The sequence below is a fragment of the Columba livia genome, chromosome 17, assembly GCF_036013475.1.
Source record: "Columba livia isolate bColLiv1 breed racing homer chromosome 17, bColLiv1.pat.W.v2, whole genome shotgun sequence".
Classification (NCBI taxonomy): Eukaryota; Metazoa; Chordata; class Aves; order Columbiformes; family Columbidae; genus Columba; species Columba livia.
Window position 1 is genome coordinate 4109339 of NC_088618.1, and position 15876 is coordinate 4125214.

The 15876-nt window shown below is 43.9% G+C and overlaps 1 protein-coding gene across 9 annotated transcripts; it reads right to left on the minus strand.

Annotated features, from left to right (window-relative positions):
* Window positions 1-1001: 1001 nt before the first annotated feature.
* CCDC62 (coiled-coil domain containing 62) lies at window positions 1002-15129 on the minus strand. Of its 9 annotated transcripts, none has more exons than XM_065032846.1 (14): window positions 15012-15129; window positions 14707-14872; window positions 14283-14475; window positions 13486-13652; window positions 13102-13203; window positions 12613-12784; window positions 12426-12527; window positions 11346-11434; window positions 10587-10687; window positions 9263-10009; window positions 6171-6348; window positions 5437-5568; window positions 3746-3838; window positions 1002-1722 (listed from the first exon to the last, which is right to left on the minus strand). In XM_065032846.1, exons 2-13 carry the CDS (start codon window positions 14740-14742, stop codon window positions 3752-3754), a joined length of 2106 nt encoding a protein of 701 aa, XP_064888918.1. In that variant the 5' UTR covers window positions 14743-14872; window positions 15012-15129; the 3' UTR covers window positions 1002-1722; window positions 3746-3751. The 9 variants fall into 9 exon arrangements, with proteins under 9 accessions (XP_064888918.1, XP_064888920.1, XP_021141645.2 ...); XM_065032848.1 differs by having other exon boundaries at window positions 3746-3859; XM_021285970.2 differs by having other exon boundaries at window positions 14981-15043.
* Window positions 15130-15876: the final 747 nt, after the last annotated feature.

Here is a 15876-nt window from a genome sequence, read left to right on the forward strand (position 1 = left end):
GCGGAAAGCAGGCTGCAGCTGAGCGGCAGCTTTGTTTTCTTTAATAATAATTCAGCACAACAATACAATAGCAAAAGCACTCCCTGGAGTATTTGTAATGCTTCCAGAAATAAGGCAGCTCAGTTTGAGGCAGCTTGAGTTTCGATAAAAGCCTCAGAGCAAGTAGATAATAGTTGGTTTGTAAGTCACTTCGTGCCCAAATAAATTAACCCAAATATTCCCCTTCTTCCCATCCCACAAATCTGGGGCAGCCCTGAAACAAACTCTGAGGGCTCTGCGGATCCTTATTGCATCGCTTGAGCTCAGTTTGCTATATTGATTTTAAAGCCATCAGCTGAGATCTTAAATTCACAAGGGGGTTCGGAGCCTTCACTCACTAACACTAAACACATTTAACACCAATTTCTCCAGGGCTTGACATACACTAGAGTTGCTGGGTAGTTTTGGGGTGAGCATTGTGATATTCCAATTGGTGGCTTTTGGGGGAATTTTTGTCATACCCACAGCAGCTGATTTTGAAGATGGAGCCTGGAAAGTTTCTCTGCAGGTAGAGGAATCAAATGCGCTTTAAAGGCTTGTGGAAACTTAAAAATAAAACAAGTGAGAAGCTGAGGTTCCCTCTGCGGGTAACGCTTGCGGGCAGGGAGGGAAAGAGTTGGGAGGACAGCGGCTATGATCAGAATTGGTCGACTAATTTTGAGGCCATTAGTACACGAAGGAAAGCAGGCTGTCATTTAGGTAATTAAAGAGAAAGCAGAAAATTATATGAAAGAGTTAACAAGGGGAAACCGAGGGTTGTTATTTTACTGCGATTAATTCATGGCAGCGGATGGAGCCGGAGACTCCCACCCCTCAGCTGCCCCCGCACAGGGAAAACGCTGACACAGCGCTTGGGTGACCCCGACTGCTCACAAACCCCACGCGACCCGTGGCCACTCGTGTACAGTGTCATAAATTACATACTAAATGTGCTGGACGGTGCGTTAAACAGGCAAGAAAGATACAGCAAAGGTATCACCTTTATTAACTAACTTGATCTTTTAATTAAAAAGTTCGAATAGTGATAACGGAAAACATCTTGCCCAATAATCAGAGATAAAAACAGTTTAAATGCTAAAAAGTCGGTGATGTTGTGCTCGGTGCTGACGGAGCCCACGGACTCACCTGATCTCATTAGAACTGTTCAGAATAACTCGCTCCTGACTGTGGAAATGTTGTTTTCCCTGTCTTGTGGGTGCCAGCTTTCCAATTTCAACAACGTAGGAGGCAGTTCCTGCTTACCACACTAATTGGGAACTTCCTACAAACATTATTCATCTCTCTCTACATGGCAAGAAGTCCAGAACAAAAACAATCAACTAAAAAAAAAGAGAATGCTTGGCTGTGTCATGCTCTATAAATATTTCTGAGCCACCATAAAAAAAAAAAAGGTAAGAAAAATAGTTCCTATGTCATAACAATCACACATTTAAGGTTCTTAAAAAACAAGCTAGTGTTTAACCTGAGCTCAGCTATAAAAATAGTTTTGTTAATCTTGGCATAATTCTATGTTTTATTGCAAGATAAAATATATGCCCGCACGGTCACATCTTTTTGCCACTTGTGAGTCTTTCAAACGCTCAGAGAACCATGGAAAAACATTCGGTGACTTTCCAGTGTAGCTGACGGGCTGATGATCTTCAGTTCTCAGAATTCATTCTATGTTGGAAACTTCTCCGTCCACTGCAGAAAATCAAAGATTTGTATTAAAAGACAGAAACATTCCATCTAAAATATATTAAGCAATCATGCTTATACATTTCCAGACTGAAAACAGAATACTGAATAAACATATAAAGAGGAGAAAGGTAAACAAAGCACTATATGGAACGACTACAGTCTCAGGGACACCACTGGGGTGTTATGAAATGAAACCTTCCCAGTTTGGTTGGCAGAAAGGAGTGATCTTTGTGCCCTGGGCCAGCCGCTGAGTCACAGTTTACACACAGTGGCACTTGCTACGGAGTCCAAAACTGAATATATCCCTTTACTCCTTGGTTTCCTCCTTCGTGTGCCTCTTCTCTCTCTCTCACTCGGCCTCTCTCCAAAGGAAAAACAACCGACTGATGAAAACGGCCAAATCTCTGTCAGCTACTCAGGAAATCAGCCTCTGTTATCAGTGCACCTGCCCGCAAACGATTTCACAGCAATTAAAAAAAGCCGCAAACCCAACCGAAATCAGGGCAATCACTTCTCTATACAAAACTGCACAGACGTTCGGTATTTCTGGACCCGCTATCAGCTCTGCAAATGCTGCTTTAGATTTGACTGATCACAGTGATTCAGCGCGTTTTAATAACGAAGAAAGTAAGAATTACGCAGCAGCCAGCGACTTGCACAGTCACTAACTCTCATCATGGATCTACAGTGAATCGTGGGTGCGTTTGTTCCACCGGTTCTTTCTCACTTGCAGCAAACGAGATTATTCCTGTAGGCTAAGCGCCCGCTCGCCGCTTTGCTGGGTCAGCACGGTGCTCAGCAGTTTTGGGGATTTGCTCCTGAAACTTTTTAACAGCAGTAGTTTCAGGATGCAATTCACAGCGCTGGCTTCGACCTATAAAACCTCCAGCTTCTTTTACCTCAGGGCTCTCGTTAGGAAAAGCAGAGATCTCTGCACAGGGACATCACAGCAGAGCGAGACGCGGCATTCCAGCTACTCAGCATCCATTTCCTACAAGAGCCCATTAGCGCGCGCTAAGGAAACCCAACTTATTTCGAAAGAAGACTCAGCGTCTCCAGACCTAATGCAACACAAACCTGCAGAAACAGCAGAACACAAGGTCGCTATGAACCAGCCCCAGTCCCCGGGGACACAGTGGGTTTGGGGACACAGGACAGCAGCAGTTTGGGGACCGCAGGTGGAATATACCGAGAGGAGAACTGAGCACCAGCTTGCACTGGATCACAGCTGATCGCGATTAGAAACCCCACACCACACAGCTCCACGCTCCAGCTCGCTGTGTAAGAACTTCCCTTTGCAGACACGCGCTTGGGTTGTGTCAGCACGGGAAGATCTCTTCTTTTTGTCAGTTTTGCCCCCCGTTGTTGCTAGTTGTTTTTCAGTTTCAGGTAGTGTTTGGTATTTTAACCATATCTGGTTAATCTTTTGTCCTCAGAACCAGACAACACGGTGCCTATTGCAAGCATCCAACTCACACTGGTAGAACAAATAATCAGAGAGCGAGAAACTTCCTGATTCAAAAAGAAAAACAATCTGCTATGGGCAAGGCTGCTGCTGGTTTTTTATGTTCTGACACAGCCCTATTCAACACATTCTACTTTTGGATCTCAGAGTCCAGGAACAATATGCTAAACCAGCCCTTGGCCGCGGCACTGAAAACCACTTCCCAATCTCTTACTCAACAATGTTCATATCCTTGATCCTGTTATCTGTAGCACACAGAAGGATTTTAACTACAATAAGCGGTTTGCAGGTACTCGGGAATGGAGCTGCGAGATCTTACTGCCCAGAGGATGAGGAAGATGCTGGAGAAACGTTGAATCATTTGACTAAAGGAATTCCTTGCTGCCTTAATGTCTATTTGCTGTTACAGCGCTCACAAAAGTGTTATTGGAAATGCATTGTGAGCAGGGCACTTTCAATCTTGTGCCAGGCTCATCCCAGAAGTCCATAACTCAGATGCATTTATAAAGAAGGAAACAAACAAAGAGAAAACTACCAAGCTGAAAACACCTTCATACTCACTGGATGTCATAGAGAAAAGAATGGAAGTTTAACATCTCTTTCTTCCGCAGCAGATAACTGGGTTCTGTGAAGAGCTTCTGCAAGTTCTGCTGTCTATATTGTAACCCAAAAACACTATGTGGAAATCAAAGAACTCAGATAATAAACATTACAGAGCTGTCAGATTCAAACCCGTGAGCAGCAAGCACTATTTAATTCCCTCTTCTCCCTCCCCCAAGCAGGGCACAGAATCCAACAGGTACAAATACTGATTAAATTCTAAGGTTTATATTTGATTAGATTATGTTTTAAAGCGTAGTTTAAACCAGCCTCAGGTTAACCTGGTTTTAAGCACAGATTAGTTGGCCTGCATAGATTAACTAAAACACGCTTGACAAGTTTTTGCCCAGAACCGCTACGAAGCAGATCAAAGTTCTACAGATGTGGTTCAGAAGCTGCTCCCACCGCTAAACACCAGCCTGCTTTATTTTCTGTCCACTAAAGCAATTGTTCTGACCGAGAAGCCAATTTCCAAGCTCAAAAATGCAAGATCAGGTTATAAAGCAGAGTCACGCAGGCTGGTTCAGCCGAGCTGGGACGTGCCGAGCAGGAGGTGACAGCTGGTGGGGCCACGAGCAGCCGCTGCTCTCTGAAGAGCTTTTCAGGAATCCCTCCTACAAGACGGGCTTTGCGAAATCTCCACTGCTGCTTTCACACCACGTGAAATCCCGCAGATGAACTTCTGAACAAAACATCCTTTGAGTTAATGTAAACACTGGCACACAAGCTCAGTCAGTCCCAGCCCAGCTAAGGTTTTATGGTTCTGAATGTTATCAAAATTACTTTGACTGCTACTTATAGTAACATTGTTCTGGTTAAGTTCATGTAAGGATTCAAGGAGTGCAATGTTTTTAGAGGTAAAACGTTTCAGCAGAAAGCTGAGGTTTCGGCATGCAGCCTTCTCATTAGGAGTCTGCTTTAAAACCCAAAGCCTAAATTCTCCCTTTGTGATACGCATCAGCACAAGTTTACTCATTTTTAGTGATGAATGGTGCAGTGTCCTTGTCAAACAAGACAGAAATTCTTAAGGATGTTTATGAAAACAAACAAGTGCCCCCGTCTCCAATGACTCCTATTGCCCACGTATTCAAGGCAGAAACTCCCTATCAGCATTCACGCTCATAAAATAAATTGCCGTGACAGCTATATTCGGGTTATTTTCTTTGACCATTGAGTATGTTCTCTGACCCTGCAATGAAGGAACTAAAACTATTAGCCCACAAAAACTCTGAAGTTTTTTAAGCTGAGAGTCTGGTTTAAATTGACATACAAAACTATTCTATGGATCAGATATTTCCTAAACTCTCCTCCGTTCCACAAAGATACTCAACGTAATAAACCAGTGTTGAACATAAGTCATACTGCCGCTCGCTTTTTTCTAGACCTCCTGCAGCTTGCTCCAAAATGACTTCTTCCTTCCATCTGTTTAGACATGTGCAAAAGTCAAATCCTGTCCTGACCTTGAGAAGCCATGAAGAATCCTATAATAAAATTTCAAGTACTTCGTGCTCAGGCACGCAGGAATTTTCTCTTTAGCAAAGTGTGATGAGGATATCGTTTGTAATGTCATAGAAACGTCAAGCGTAAGGGCAAGGATGTTCACAACCACCCTTCCTGCCAACTAGATCTCGTCGTAGGGGAGCGGGATGTACCGTATTAATGCTGCTGCTGTTGGGGCTGCGGCGAGGGCTGGTGTGGAGGAGAGCGCTAAGCTCCAGATCAGCGACCATCTGTCGAGACTCGGCCAACGCGTGCTGCAGCTTCCTCACCGGGGAACCGGTGTCCTGGAGGGGACGGAAAACGAGCCGAAGTTATTAAATGATCTTTTTGGAATATGTCAAAGGATGGTAACATACTGAGAATCATCGCTTCTGTTTCGAAAAGTCTCAGTTCAAAATACTCCCACACAGCACTGCTCCAGACTCTGTCTAAACGCAGATATTCCTGCTAAACACAGAGGTCCTGCCTAAAGTCACCTTTGTGACATTTTCACACAGACTCGTGCATAGCGCACACAACCTGAGTAAGCAAATAAAGACATGAGAAAGAGGGAAAATCAGGTGGAACGAGAACGAAAGTGTCCCATAGCTTCCAACAACTGTGTCCAATTGTACTCAGACATCGTGCTTTACTGGAATTACCATATATCAGCCAGTATCCAGAAGTCTTTAATTTCAAATGCTTATTGTCTTTTAGACACCGTGACTTAAGACATTTTAAGAGAATAAGAAATTATTTCAGAAAAGTATTTTACCACTTTGCTTTAAACCTGCTGTCTCATCATTCGAGTCTCTAGTTCTTCCACACCGGCAAATATTCGCTTTCCTACCATCGGTCACAATTCCCCCTACAATTAATGAAGTACAGTCTGCAATAAAATACTGACTTGTTCCACAGCAGTGCTGCAGGGTCTGTTTGTTGGCTTAATCACCGACAGATCATTGATCTCCAGAGGAAAGTCTTCACCCGAGAATTTCTTGCATCTGAGCGGCCTGTCTCCCTTCTGGGTGGACGTCAAACAGGGAGAATCCAAGTGGAAAGAACTCAGATCCACGTTTTCCTCACTGTTAAAAAAATTAAGACATTGCCAAAAAAAGTATCACCATCCTTTTTAAACTTCCAAAGGAAAATCACGGGACAATATAAATAACTACAGGCCCTGAGCCAAGAAAACCATCAAGCACGTGAGGTTGCTCTGTTCCTCAGAGCGGTTCCCATGTTTAACAGCTTCTTTAGAACAGTTTCATCTGCTGAGGAAAACAGTTTGACATTCATCCCCTTTCAAGAATGACATTACCACGTGCTCGAGTATCTATTTAACCTTGCAAAGAGCACACAAAAGGTGATATCTGGTTCCTCCCGATACTCCAGTACTCCTCCTACTCCCATATCCTACTCCCTTTGTTTTTCTAACCAACCATTAGGCAAATTCATATTTGTAGCTGTACTTTTCCAGGGAATCTCGGACTTTTAAAGTCATCATCTGACTTTAGAGCACACAGGAGAGTTTTCCCAGAGAGGCTTTATTTGATTTATTTTTAAATAGAGCAGCAAACACTACATCTGAAGTGCAGTTTGGGTAAACTGCCATTAAACCCAAAACTCAGTTGCTTGACTATCGTTTGAGCGTAGAGTTGAAGCACACAATCTACCGGCACCCACCTTCCCTTAGCTTTTAAAGCAAAACGAAATATAATTTAGCACTGGGTGTATCTGAGTGTATTTAGGAGTGTCTGAAAAGCAAATTAAATGACAGTGTGCATCCTTTCACTTCTCTTGTAAAACACTGGGACACAATAGGATTTAAGAGAGAAAGCTCAAGTTTGTGAGCTTCTGACGGGGAAAAGCTTTGGAGAAATGCGAAGGATACACAGGTTGGGAGGAAAACAGGTTGGATTTGGGGCAGGGAGATGGCTCAGCCCAACCAGAGCACGCTCAACAGGTAACTGCTGACGTTCCGTCTTTAAGACCAGAATCGAGATAAAAATCCAAAGGCAGCAAATGTTGATCCAACATAAACCAAGTCACTAAGAGCAGACACAAATGATTCCCGCACTACAGGATTTCACAATCCCTCTGCACTGGGATAAGGTATTTCGCTGCATTAATAGCCTTCTTGTTGGCTGTTCCAGAATTCAAGAACTCATGTCAAAAATATTTGCTGGGCTGACAGGGAGGTGCCAGCACCCTTCCCTATGCACCAAATCCATCCCCAGCGCCACAGAGCCAGCAATGGAAAACCAGGGGATGCAGAGGCAAGTCCCAGGGGAATGTTGTGTTTGGCCTCCGCCGTTAATGCCTCAACGAGAAGCCCACGCTGCCAACTGCGGTACTCCTGCCTTCCTCCCATTTACGGGGTGAGAATTCATTCGCTGGCAAATTAGTCAGCAGAGGCTGGAGAGCAGATGGGCTGGGATTTGCACCCAGTCAATCCATCCCCAATTAGCAGAGCTCCCAGGACAAAATTTGGGCATCAAGAAAACTCGATCGCTCAGCAGCAAATCCCAAAAGGGCAGAGCTGCTCTCCCTTAAACAATATCTGCTCTGCTGGCGTTGCCCAGGTCAAATTTGTCCTTTCTCCCCTCAAATCTCCTTAAGGACAAGACAAAAAAATGAAAGCAATTTTCATGATTCAGCCCCAAAAGAGATGTGGAGGGCTGGCAGTGTGTCATTTGTGCTGCTGGGGGAGGAGATAAGAAAGCTCAGGGGAGATATAAGGGGAATGGAGTCTTTTTAATGACTGATGGCCAGTGGAAACTAGAGAGAGTCCAGACAGAGCGCGAAGCTCAGCCGAGCTGTGTGGGAATGTGCCGGGACAGCATTCTTTTCCAACGGCTGCCCATTCACCTTGTTTCTGAACAGGTCTGTGTCTCTGCACTAACGATTTCTATAATATTTTTGTCTCAAAAGCAGCACAGACTGAAAACACCAGTACCTCAGGTATTTCCATTCCATAACACGGATTTGTTTGGACATCGGGCAGACTCGCTGGCTAAAATTCTTCACAGGTTTAAACAGCTGTTCATTTACTGTACTTGTCAAACCACCACCTGAAAAGCTACTCCCCCTTCTCTGCCTAAAAGGCAGCTAAGAAATCTCTCTAAAACTCTAGAAATCCTTCTAAAATAGAGCTGGTTAGTCAATTTTTTGAAGGGAATTAGAGGAACCAACACAACAAATCCACAGAAAGTCTCAGTTCTGAATGTCCTTGCTTGTGCAGGCATAAAAACAACTTCTACAAATGCAAAGCAGCACTTTGATCTCAGACACCTTCCAATACCATTGAGACACCTGAGGGTTTTTTCCGACACTTCTCAGCGTCAGAAACCTCATTCTGCCCATCCCCAACCACGTGTCCTTTTTCCTCCCCCAATACAAACGCAGGGATCGAGTCCTGTGAAAAAAGACACGGCAGAGGGGACAGATTATTGTCCTTTAAGTCTTGCCGTCCCGTTTTCCCCTCTGAGCGGGGAACGTGGCCTGCGTGGAGTGTCCTACATTCCTGCCCAGCCACCGTGTGGTTTCTCAACAGAAATAACGCGGTTACTACAGCATCAAATACAATCTAAGTTTGCTTCTTGCCTTCTAGAAACACCACTGCAGAAGTCCAGCTCTGCTCAGGATGTATTTTACCCACCAGATATACAAGCAACATCCGGGATTTTTAAAAAAATCAGAAGATTTGTTTTAAATCTGCATTTTTCTCAATGAGTTTACTTGGCAAGCTATGTGGTATTGCAACTCTCCTACCCACACACCTCTTGGGGATGAGAGATGTGAAAAAATAGATGCAGAAAATCAGAATCATCATACTTAGAGCTATTTTAACTTAGTTCAATTTACTACTTTTCAAGTTGGTAGACTCATTTTAAAACACCTTAAACATCATTTAAGATAATATAAATTGAGAGCTTGTATACCCAGGTTTCTATATAACTCGAGTTTGTACCTATTTCTTAAATTTAACAAGCACATAACCTTTTTGAGCTGGCACATTTCATGTCTTGTGCGGTCCTGAGACAGCTGCAATCTTTTCCGTGCTGTACACTTCCACCTCCTTTTATGGGTTTGAAAATCTTCAGCCATTCCGGATCCGATATTGGCGTCCATCGGGCATCTTTTTTTATGGTGAAGTTATTACTACAGGAATCTAGTTCAGCCTTGTGAACGGCAGCGGGAGACTCTCGGCTTTTGTGGCCGAACAGAATTCCAGTTCTCTCTTCCCGGGTTTTATTTCCATTATCGGTTTTGTCAAACATGAGGGTGTTCTGGATCGAAGTACTTTGCGAATCTACACAAGAACCGACGTTAAGCCCATGCTCACATTGAGGCAAAGGTGACTCAAAGCTTCGCTGGTCTCTGTTTTCCACCCCATGCTCACAAATGTCCCTGTTTCTCAATGGCCTTGTGTTGTTTGCCTCACAAAATACTTCACTGCCTGGCTCATCAGAGCTTGATGCAACATCCTGCTTTTCTTCTTCCGTAAGCACAGCCAAGACTTTCACAACCTTCTGACGCTGGTTTAAGCACGCTGAGGTAGTTTCCTCCACGTCTGATGCATTCAGTACCGGTCTATTATCTACTTCACACATCTCTGAGGTGGTTTTTACCCTACTTTTTGGAACTGGTGCAGTTCCACACTCCTCGCATATCCCGTGGGTGCCCTCAGTCCTAACCGGCTCTGTCTCGCTGTTACTGTCGGGGGCAGAGAATGTCACAGCCACGCTACAATGGCACGATAAAGAAAACAGTCAGAAATACTGCATTTAAATACACAACTGTACTCGAGGTTCAAGCTATACATTAACCAGGGGCTGTAGCCAGGGTTCTGTGGTTGTTCATACACCAACAGGCAGCTGTGTCCTGCCCAAAGCCGACACAAGTCTGCCCAGATTTGACTGTTACTCTCCAAAATGAGAGAGTTCCCTCATGTTTTTTATATAGTATGGTGATTCTGCCTGAACCTCAGGGTGTGCACTGATTTCCTAATATGAAAGCTCAACAAACTTGGATTTTTTTAAACAGAAATAGTAGCAGGCGGGATTAACACCCCTACCACTGAACTATTAATTTTTTTTAATTAATGAACTCTCCGGCCTGCTCACAATGCTTTATTCTGCAACTGATACTCACGGTGTCTCCTGACCAAGCTAAAAAACGTCACAGACAACATCACTGGATGTCTGTGGTTGAGTCCAACAAAGCCACTGTTTTCACAGCACAAATCTCTTGTAGGATGTTAATCATGGCTGAACAGTGAAGTCTCAGTGTAAACTAGTGGAAAAAAAAAGGATTACTTTACCTGCTGTCACGTGCCGCCTTTTCATGTTTTTGCGTTAATTCCTGAGAGCTCTCTAAATGGACATGAAGAAACTGCAAGTCACGCTGCTGTTTGGCATAGATCTGTTTAAAGACAGTCATTTGCTTCAGTGAAAGTCTGGAGCGCAGGGACGTTGTCATCAGGTACTAACACATGGCTGTATCCTCAAAATATTATGATCAATCAATAACTGTAGAAAAAACTGTTGTCAAAAACTTGCATATCTAAGGGGCCAGCTCTGCATGTATTTAGGAAAATAAAGTTTTGCGGCAATAAACACTATTTCTGTTAGAAGACCACAGAAGTCTGCTAAAATGGAAACCGTAAATACAATATCGCTATTCTTATTTGAAATTGAATATATGTTGTTATTATGTTGTTTAAATTATGTGGTATTACAAGATGGGCAACGATGATCCAGGCAGGTTTTCAGCAGGGGATTTTCTGTAAAGCTAATGTAGACAATAACCCACCAATCAGTTATTTGCAATTTAAAAGAACTGATTATGCCTTGAGATCCCCAAATGAGTGCAGGTGAAAACACTGATTTTCTTGAAAAACAGACCTTTCAGTGCAGTATGTCCCTTTGCGCTGGGAGTTCAGCTGGGGGGGGCAGCAAATTTGATTTATTTTCTTAATTAACAATACCTCAATCTAATATTTTTATACTGTTCTGTGTAGATCTGAAGTTATTTACAATGCCTTCATAATCTCAGAGTAGAAACACAATGAGGGTTCTACCTGTCGCAAGATCGATAGTTCTGTGTCAGTCCGTGCCTGCTTAGACTTGGCCAGCTGAAGAAGCTGATCCTTTCTCTTTGCTTTCTCAACTGTTTCAAAACACATACAATTTTTTAATTACTTGAAGCGAACAGACACAAAGTACATTTGTTAACACGTATGTCCGTAGCAGTAGAAATAGGTACCAAACCATTTTATTGTGATCAGCTGGTTCTGTTTCCCCTCAAAATAAAAAGAACACAGAAACTATAAGACAACCAAACAACTTAAGGATTTTCCTCAGACTTTTCACCAGCTTTATTTTCCCAGCAGTAGTATTCTGCTCCATTGACTTCATTGTACAGGGAAGTGCTGGGAAACACTTCCCATTACTATGGTTTTTAAAACAATGAGACATGGGATCAATATTTGGCAAAGGTAATGGCAGATAAAAAGTGATAGGCAAGTAAATAATCTCACAGCAGACGATATCTTGGGTCACCTAATCTTTCAAGGTATATATTGCTTGTCTGTAATACTGCAGCACCCAGTCTGCCTGCCTTATTCACCGCAGCGTGGAGAAGTTCCTCTCTACCCAAAACCAAAGGGAAGGTATCAACAGATAACAAGCTGCAGTTTACCAAGTCCTGCATGTTAAACCCGGCTAAACCAAAACCATCAGCCATACAAATACCAGAGGGAGCGGAAGGGCTGGTGATTTCACAGAGCCTGAGCTTTAGGTTTTGAATATGGTTTCTTTTCAGTAGGTCACCACTTTCTACACAACCTACATCAGCAGGGAGAATGTCACCCCCGTTTATTGTATTAATAGCACAGGAGACATGAGAGTCTCAAAGAGAATCCTCTGAGCCATTTATTCCCCCATGTGTAACCATACTGGTGAACTTTGTGCTTTTACAAGATTTTATAAGCTGTCTGTGCAGAAGCCCTAGGTATTGCTTTCAGAGAAGAATGACACACAAAACTGCAAAAGGAAGGTGGAGTAGCCGCCTCCTTCACAGATATTAGTGAACTGTTGTTGTCTGGAAGTCTCTGAGCTGCTGAAAGCTAAAGAGTGAAAAGCCCAGGGCCCACACTCACCAAAAAGCGTGAGCTCATTCCTCAAAGAGCCATTTTCTTGTTGGAGGTGAATGATTTCTTCCCGCTGCTTATTGTTCTCTTTCACCTTTTCACAGAGATCACCTTTAAAACAAAACGTAATATTTCCCAGAATGAAAACGAGCCATGCTGGTCTACACCAAATTAGGTGCCCAGTAGAAACATTTACCTTTCAGCTTATTTGTTTCAAGTATTAGTTCTTTCAGTCTCAGTTTGAGGTCTTGCTTTTCTTTGTTGAGGCTGAATTCCTCTGTCTTTGCGGCACGCAATGCGCTTTCCAGCTTTTTGAATTTGGATGTAAACTCAGTAATGTAATCAGTTGTTTCAAGTATGGCCTCATCCTGAAATATGAAATAGAATTTATTCTTGATTATTGTTTTGTCTGTATGGATTTTGACAAAACAACCGTACTTCTTACTGCAGTAGTTATAATCACTTCACAGATTTCCTTCTGAGCTCTTAAGGAAAAAGCAAAATCAAAGCCAGGAAACAAGCTTGTTCATGAAAATAAACCTATTTATTGTCTGTTGGCCACTTTTTCCTTCTCAAACAAGCCTAAAAATTAAAAAGCAGCAAGATCAGTGGTCACTACACCACAGTACAGTCACCAGGAACTGCACTGTGACCGCATTTAGTGCCTGGTGACGGCAGATGTTACCTTCAGCTTCAGCATAGTAAGAAGCTCCTGTTCTCTCGCTTGCAGCTGCCCTGCTTTTAGAGACAGTTCCAAAACCGAGCAGTGGAGACTTTGATTTTTCTCCTAGAGAATGGAAACAAGAGTGTCAGCTACTACTTCAGTGATTCAAATAACTATTTTTCTACTAAATGTGTGCACAACTTTATTTAAACACCATGAATGGCTTTTTTGGGTTTTTTTTCAACAAATCAGAGCTGCACCTTAATCTAACATTACCAAACTAAAAGACAAATGCAACTCAGGAGCCTTAATATGAAATATTTATTCACTAGGAAAACTCACAACTGCCACTGGTGTTCTGTACATGCAAGAACTGCAAGAATCAGACCATTGCTCAACTCCTACCTCCAGGGCCTGACAGTGAATCGTTGCATCTGTCGCTTTTTGAGACAGCTCTTTAAACTTCTGTTGTGTATTTTCAAATGTTGTCTTACTGTCATTCTGTTGAGATTCTAAGAACTTTATCCTTTTGGTCAGTGATTTTATAATTTCATTTCTCTTGTTCAGCTCATCTGAAAAGAAGGGAGACAAGGTATCTGTGAGAAAACAGCTCAGATACTGTCATGCAATTTTTTAAATCTCAGAAATAGTTTAATCCAGTGGTTTTAAATCACGCGATTCAGAAATGGATGCTCTGAAGCAGGATTCCCTCGCTACCTCGGTCAGATGAAATAGAAACTCTGTGGGGATCTCTGCATTGTGGCTGTCAAATGAGACTGTTCCGAGCTGGCAGGTGGCGAGCGGGTGGCTTGTGGTTGATGTCAGAGCTGCCAGGTGATGAGCTGGTGGTTTGCAGATGCTGTCAGAGCTGTTCAGCACAACCTCAGGGCACAGGGCTCTGCAGCACACCAGCATGTTCACAAATTGTTCTCTCCCCCCACATGTATTTTGTCAGATTATTTTAAAAAGAGTCCACAGCAGCAATTTACATATTCAAACAAGAGCGATCTGATTATCATGTCCCCTTCAAGATCAGATTGCTTTAGTACTCCTGTGGAAATGCTGATCTCAGAAAGACAACCAAATTTAAGGTTAACGGGTAGGAAATGGTTCCTTATAGGATGCCAAATTGTTTTTGATAAATCTAAGTGCCTGGACATACTTCAAAGACCCCGGTCTTATCCCTTCCACACAATACTTACGGTTCAATAAGCTGCATCGTTCCGCTAAAGTCAGGACCTTTTGCCGATCATCCTCCCAGGCCAGCAGCTGTCTCTGATGCACCGCCACCATGTCATTGAGTTCCTGATCTCGATCTTTCAGTTCTGCAATTAAAACCTGGAGCTCTTGCCTCTGTTTCTGAATGGTGCTGTTCTCAAGGCTGGGGCCAAGTTTCTGTAACAGGTAACACACGGAACACATTTCAACGCAAAGAAGCGACCGATTCTCCGATAATAAAATTGAGGTTTTAAGTAAAAATATGTTTAGATTAGAAACAGAGAGTATTCGAAAAAGTCCCTCACGCTCGCAGTACCACCTGTGGCCCCCGACTGACATGGTTAGCGGTACAACGAGCACTTTCATGTTCAAAACAAAGCGCTCCGGTTGTCAACTCTCCTCTTTTACCTGGGGCGAAGCAGAGCGCGGCAGCGATGGATTCATAGGGGCCTGGGGACCGGGGCGCTACCGGGCACCAGCGGACATCGGTCGCTATTGACACCAGTAACGTTCAGCATGGAGGCCGCCTCTGATCTCCACACTCCATGGTCACCCGCCGAGCCTCCTGCCAACCCTGCGGGAAAGACACACAAGGTGTGACGGGGGTTAAGCCCCAAGGCCTCCGCGAGCCCTGAGTCGCCACCAGCCCGGGGAGAGCATCCCCGAGACCGCCATCCCCCACCCCGGGGCCTTCCCGTTCCCGCCGAACCCACCGGCGCCTCGTCACGGCGGCGCCCCGCCCCCGGCAGCCGTTGAGTGGCTGCCCAAGGCGACAGTTAGGCAGAAGCTCCGCCCCCCCGCCATAGCGCAGAGGTGAGGGTTCGAGTCCCGCGCCCGCCCGAGGCCGCGCTCCACCCGCGGGTCTGGGCTGACTGGAAAACGTCAAAATTAATAATCTGGGTAACAGGAGACGAGTAAGAACTGACCACATGTTACAGGATGGCGGTAACTACCCTGCTCAGCTTTTAAATGGAACAACTACCTCATTAATGTTTATAAATATATAAAGAGTGAGTGTCAGGAGGATGGAGCCTCGGTGTCTCCTCGGTGACAACCAGTGACAGGACAAGGGGCAATGGGTTCAAACTGGAACACAGGAGGTTCCACTTCAATTTGAGAAGAAACGTGTTCCTGGTGAGGGTGGCAGAGCCTGGCCCAGGCTGCCCAGGGGGTTGTGGAGTCTCCTTCTGTGCAGACATTCCAACCCGCCTGGACACCTTCCTGTGTAACCTCATCTGGGTGTTCCTGCTCCATGGGGGGATTGCACTGCATGAGCTTTCCAGGGCCCTTCAACCCCGACATTCTGGGATTCTGTGAATACCCATTAGAGACACCATCCTCATGTGAACCCATGAGCCTATAAACAAACAAAAATCACAGGAAAAAGAGCATGTTGATCCAATTGGATTTTTTTTCTTTTAATCTATGAGGAAACCATTAAAGAAGGAGGATGAGGTTTCAAAAAACCTTAAAGGAATTAGCTTTCCACCGAGCTTCACACAACAAAGGTATCATGTGAATAATTCTACTACAATTTACTTAGTGGAATGAAAAACAACAGCAGCTACTTTGGTTGTA

What these genes read in the sequence shown, in the direction of transcription:
- CCDC62 (XM_065032846.1), bottom strand. Translation starts at nt 14,742, where the DNA reads ATGAATCCATCGCTGCCGCGCTCTGCTTCGCCCCAG. An exon ending in ACGATGCAGCTTATTGAACC is followed by an intron (nt 13,653 to 14,282) that starts GTAAGTATTGTG and finishes CCTTCTTTTCAG; the next exon opens with ATGAGCTGAACAAGAGAAAT. An exon ending in ACAGCAGCAGCATTAATACG is followed by an intron (nt 3,839 to 5,436) that starts GTACATCCCGCT and finishes GTTACAATATAG; the next exon opens with ACAGCAGAACTTGCAGAAGC.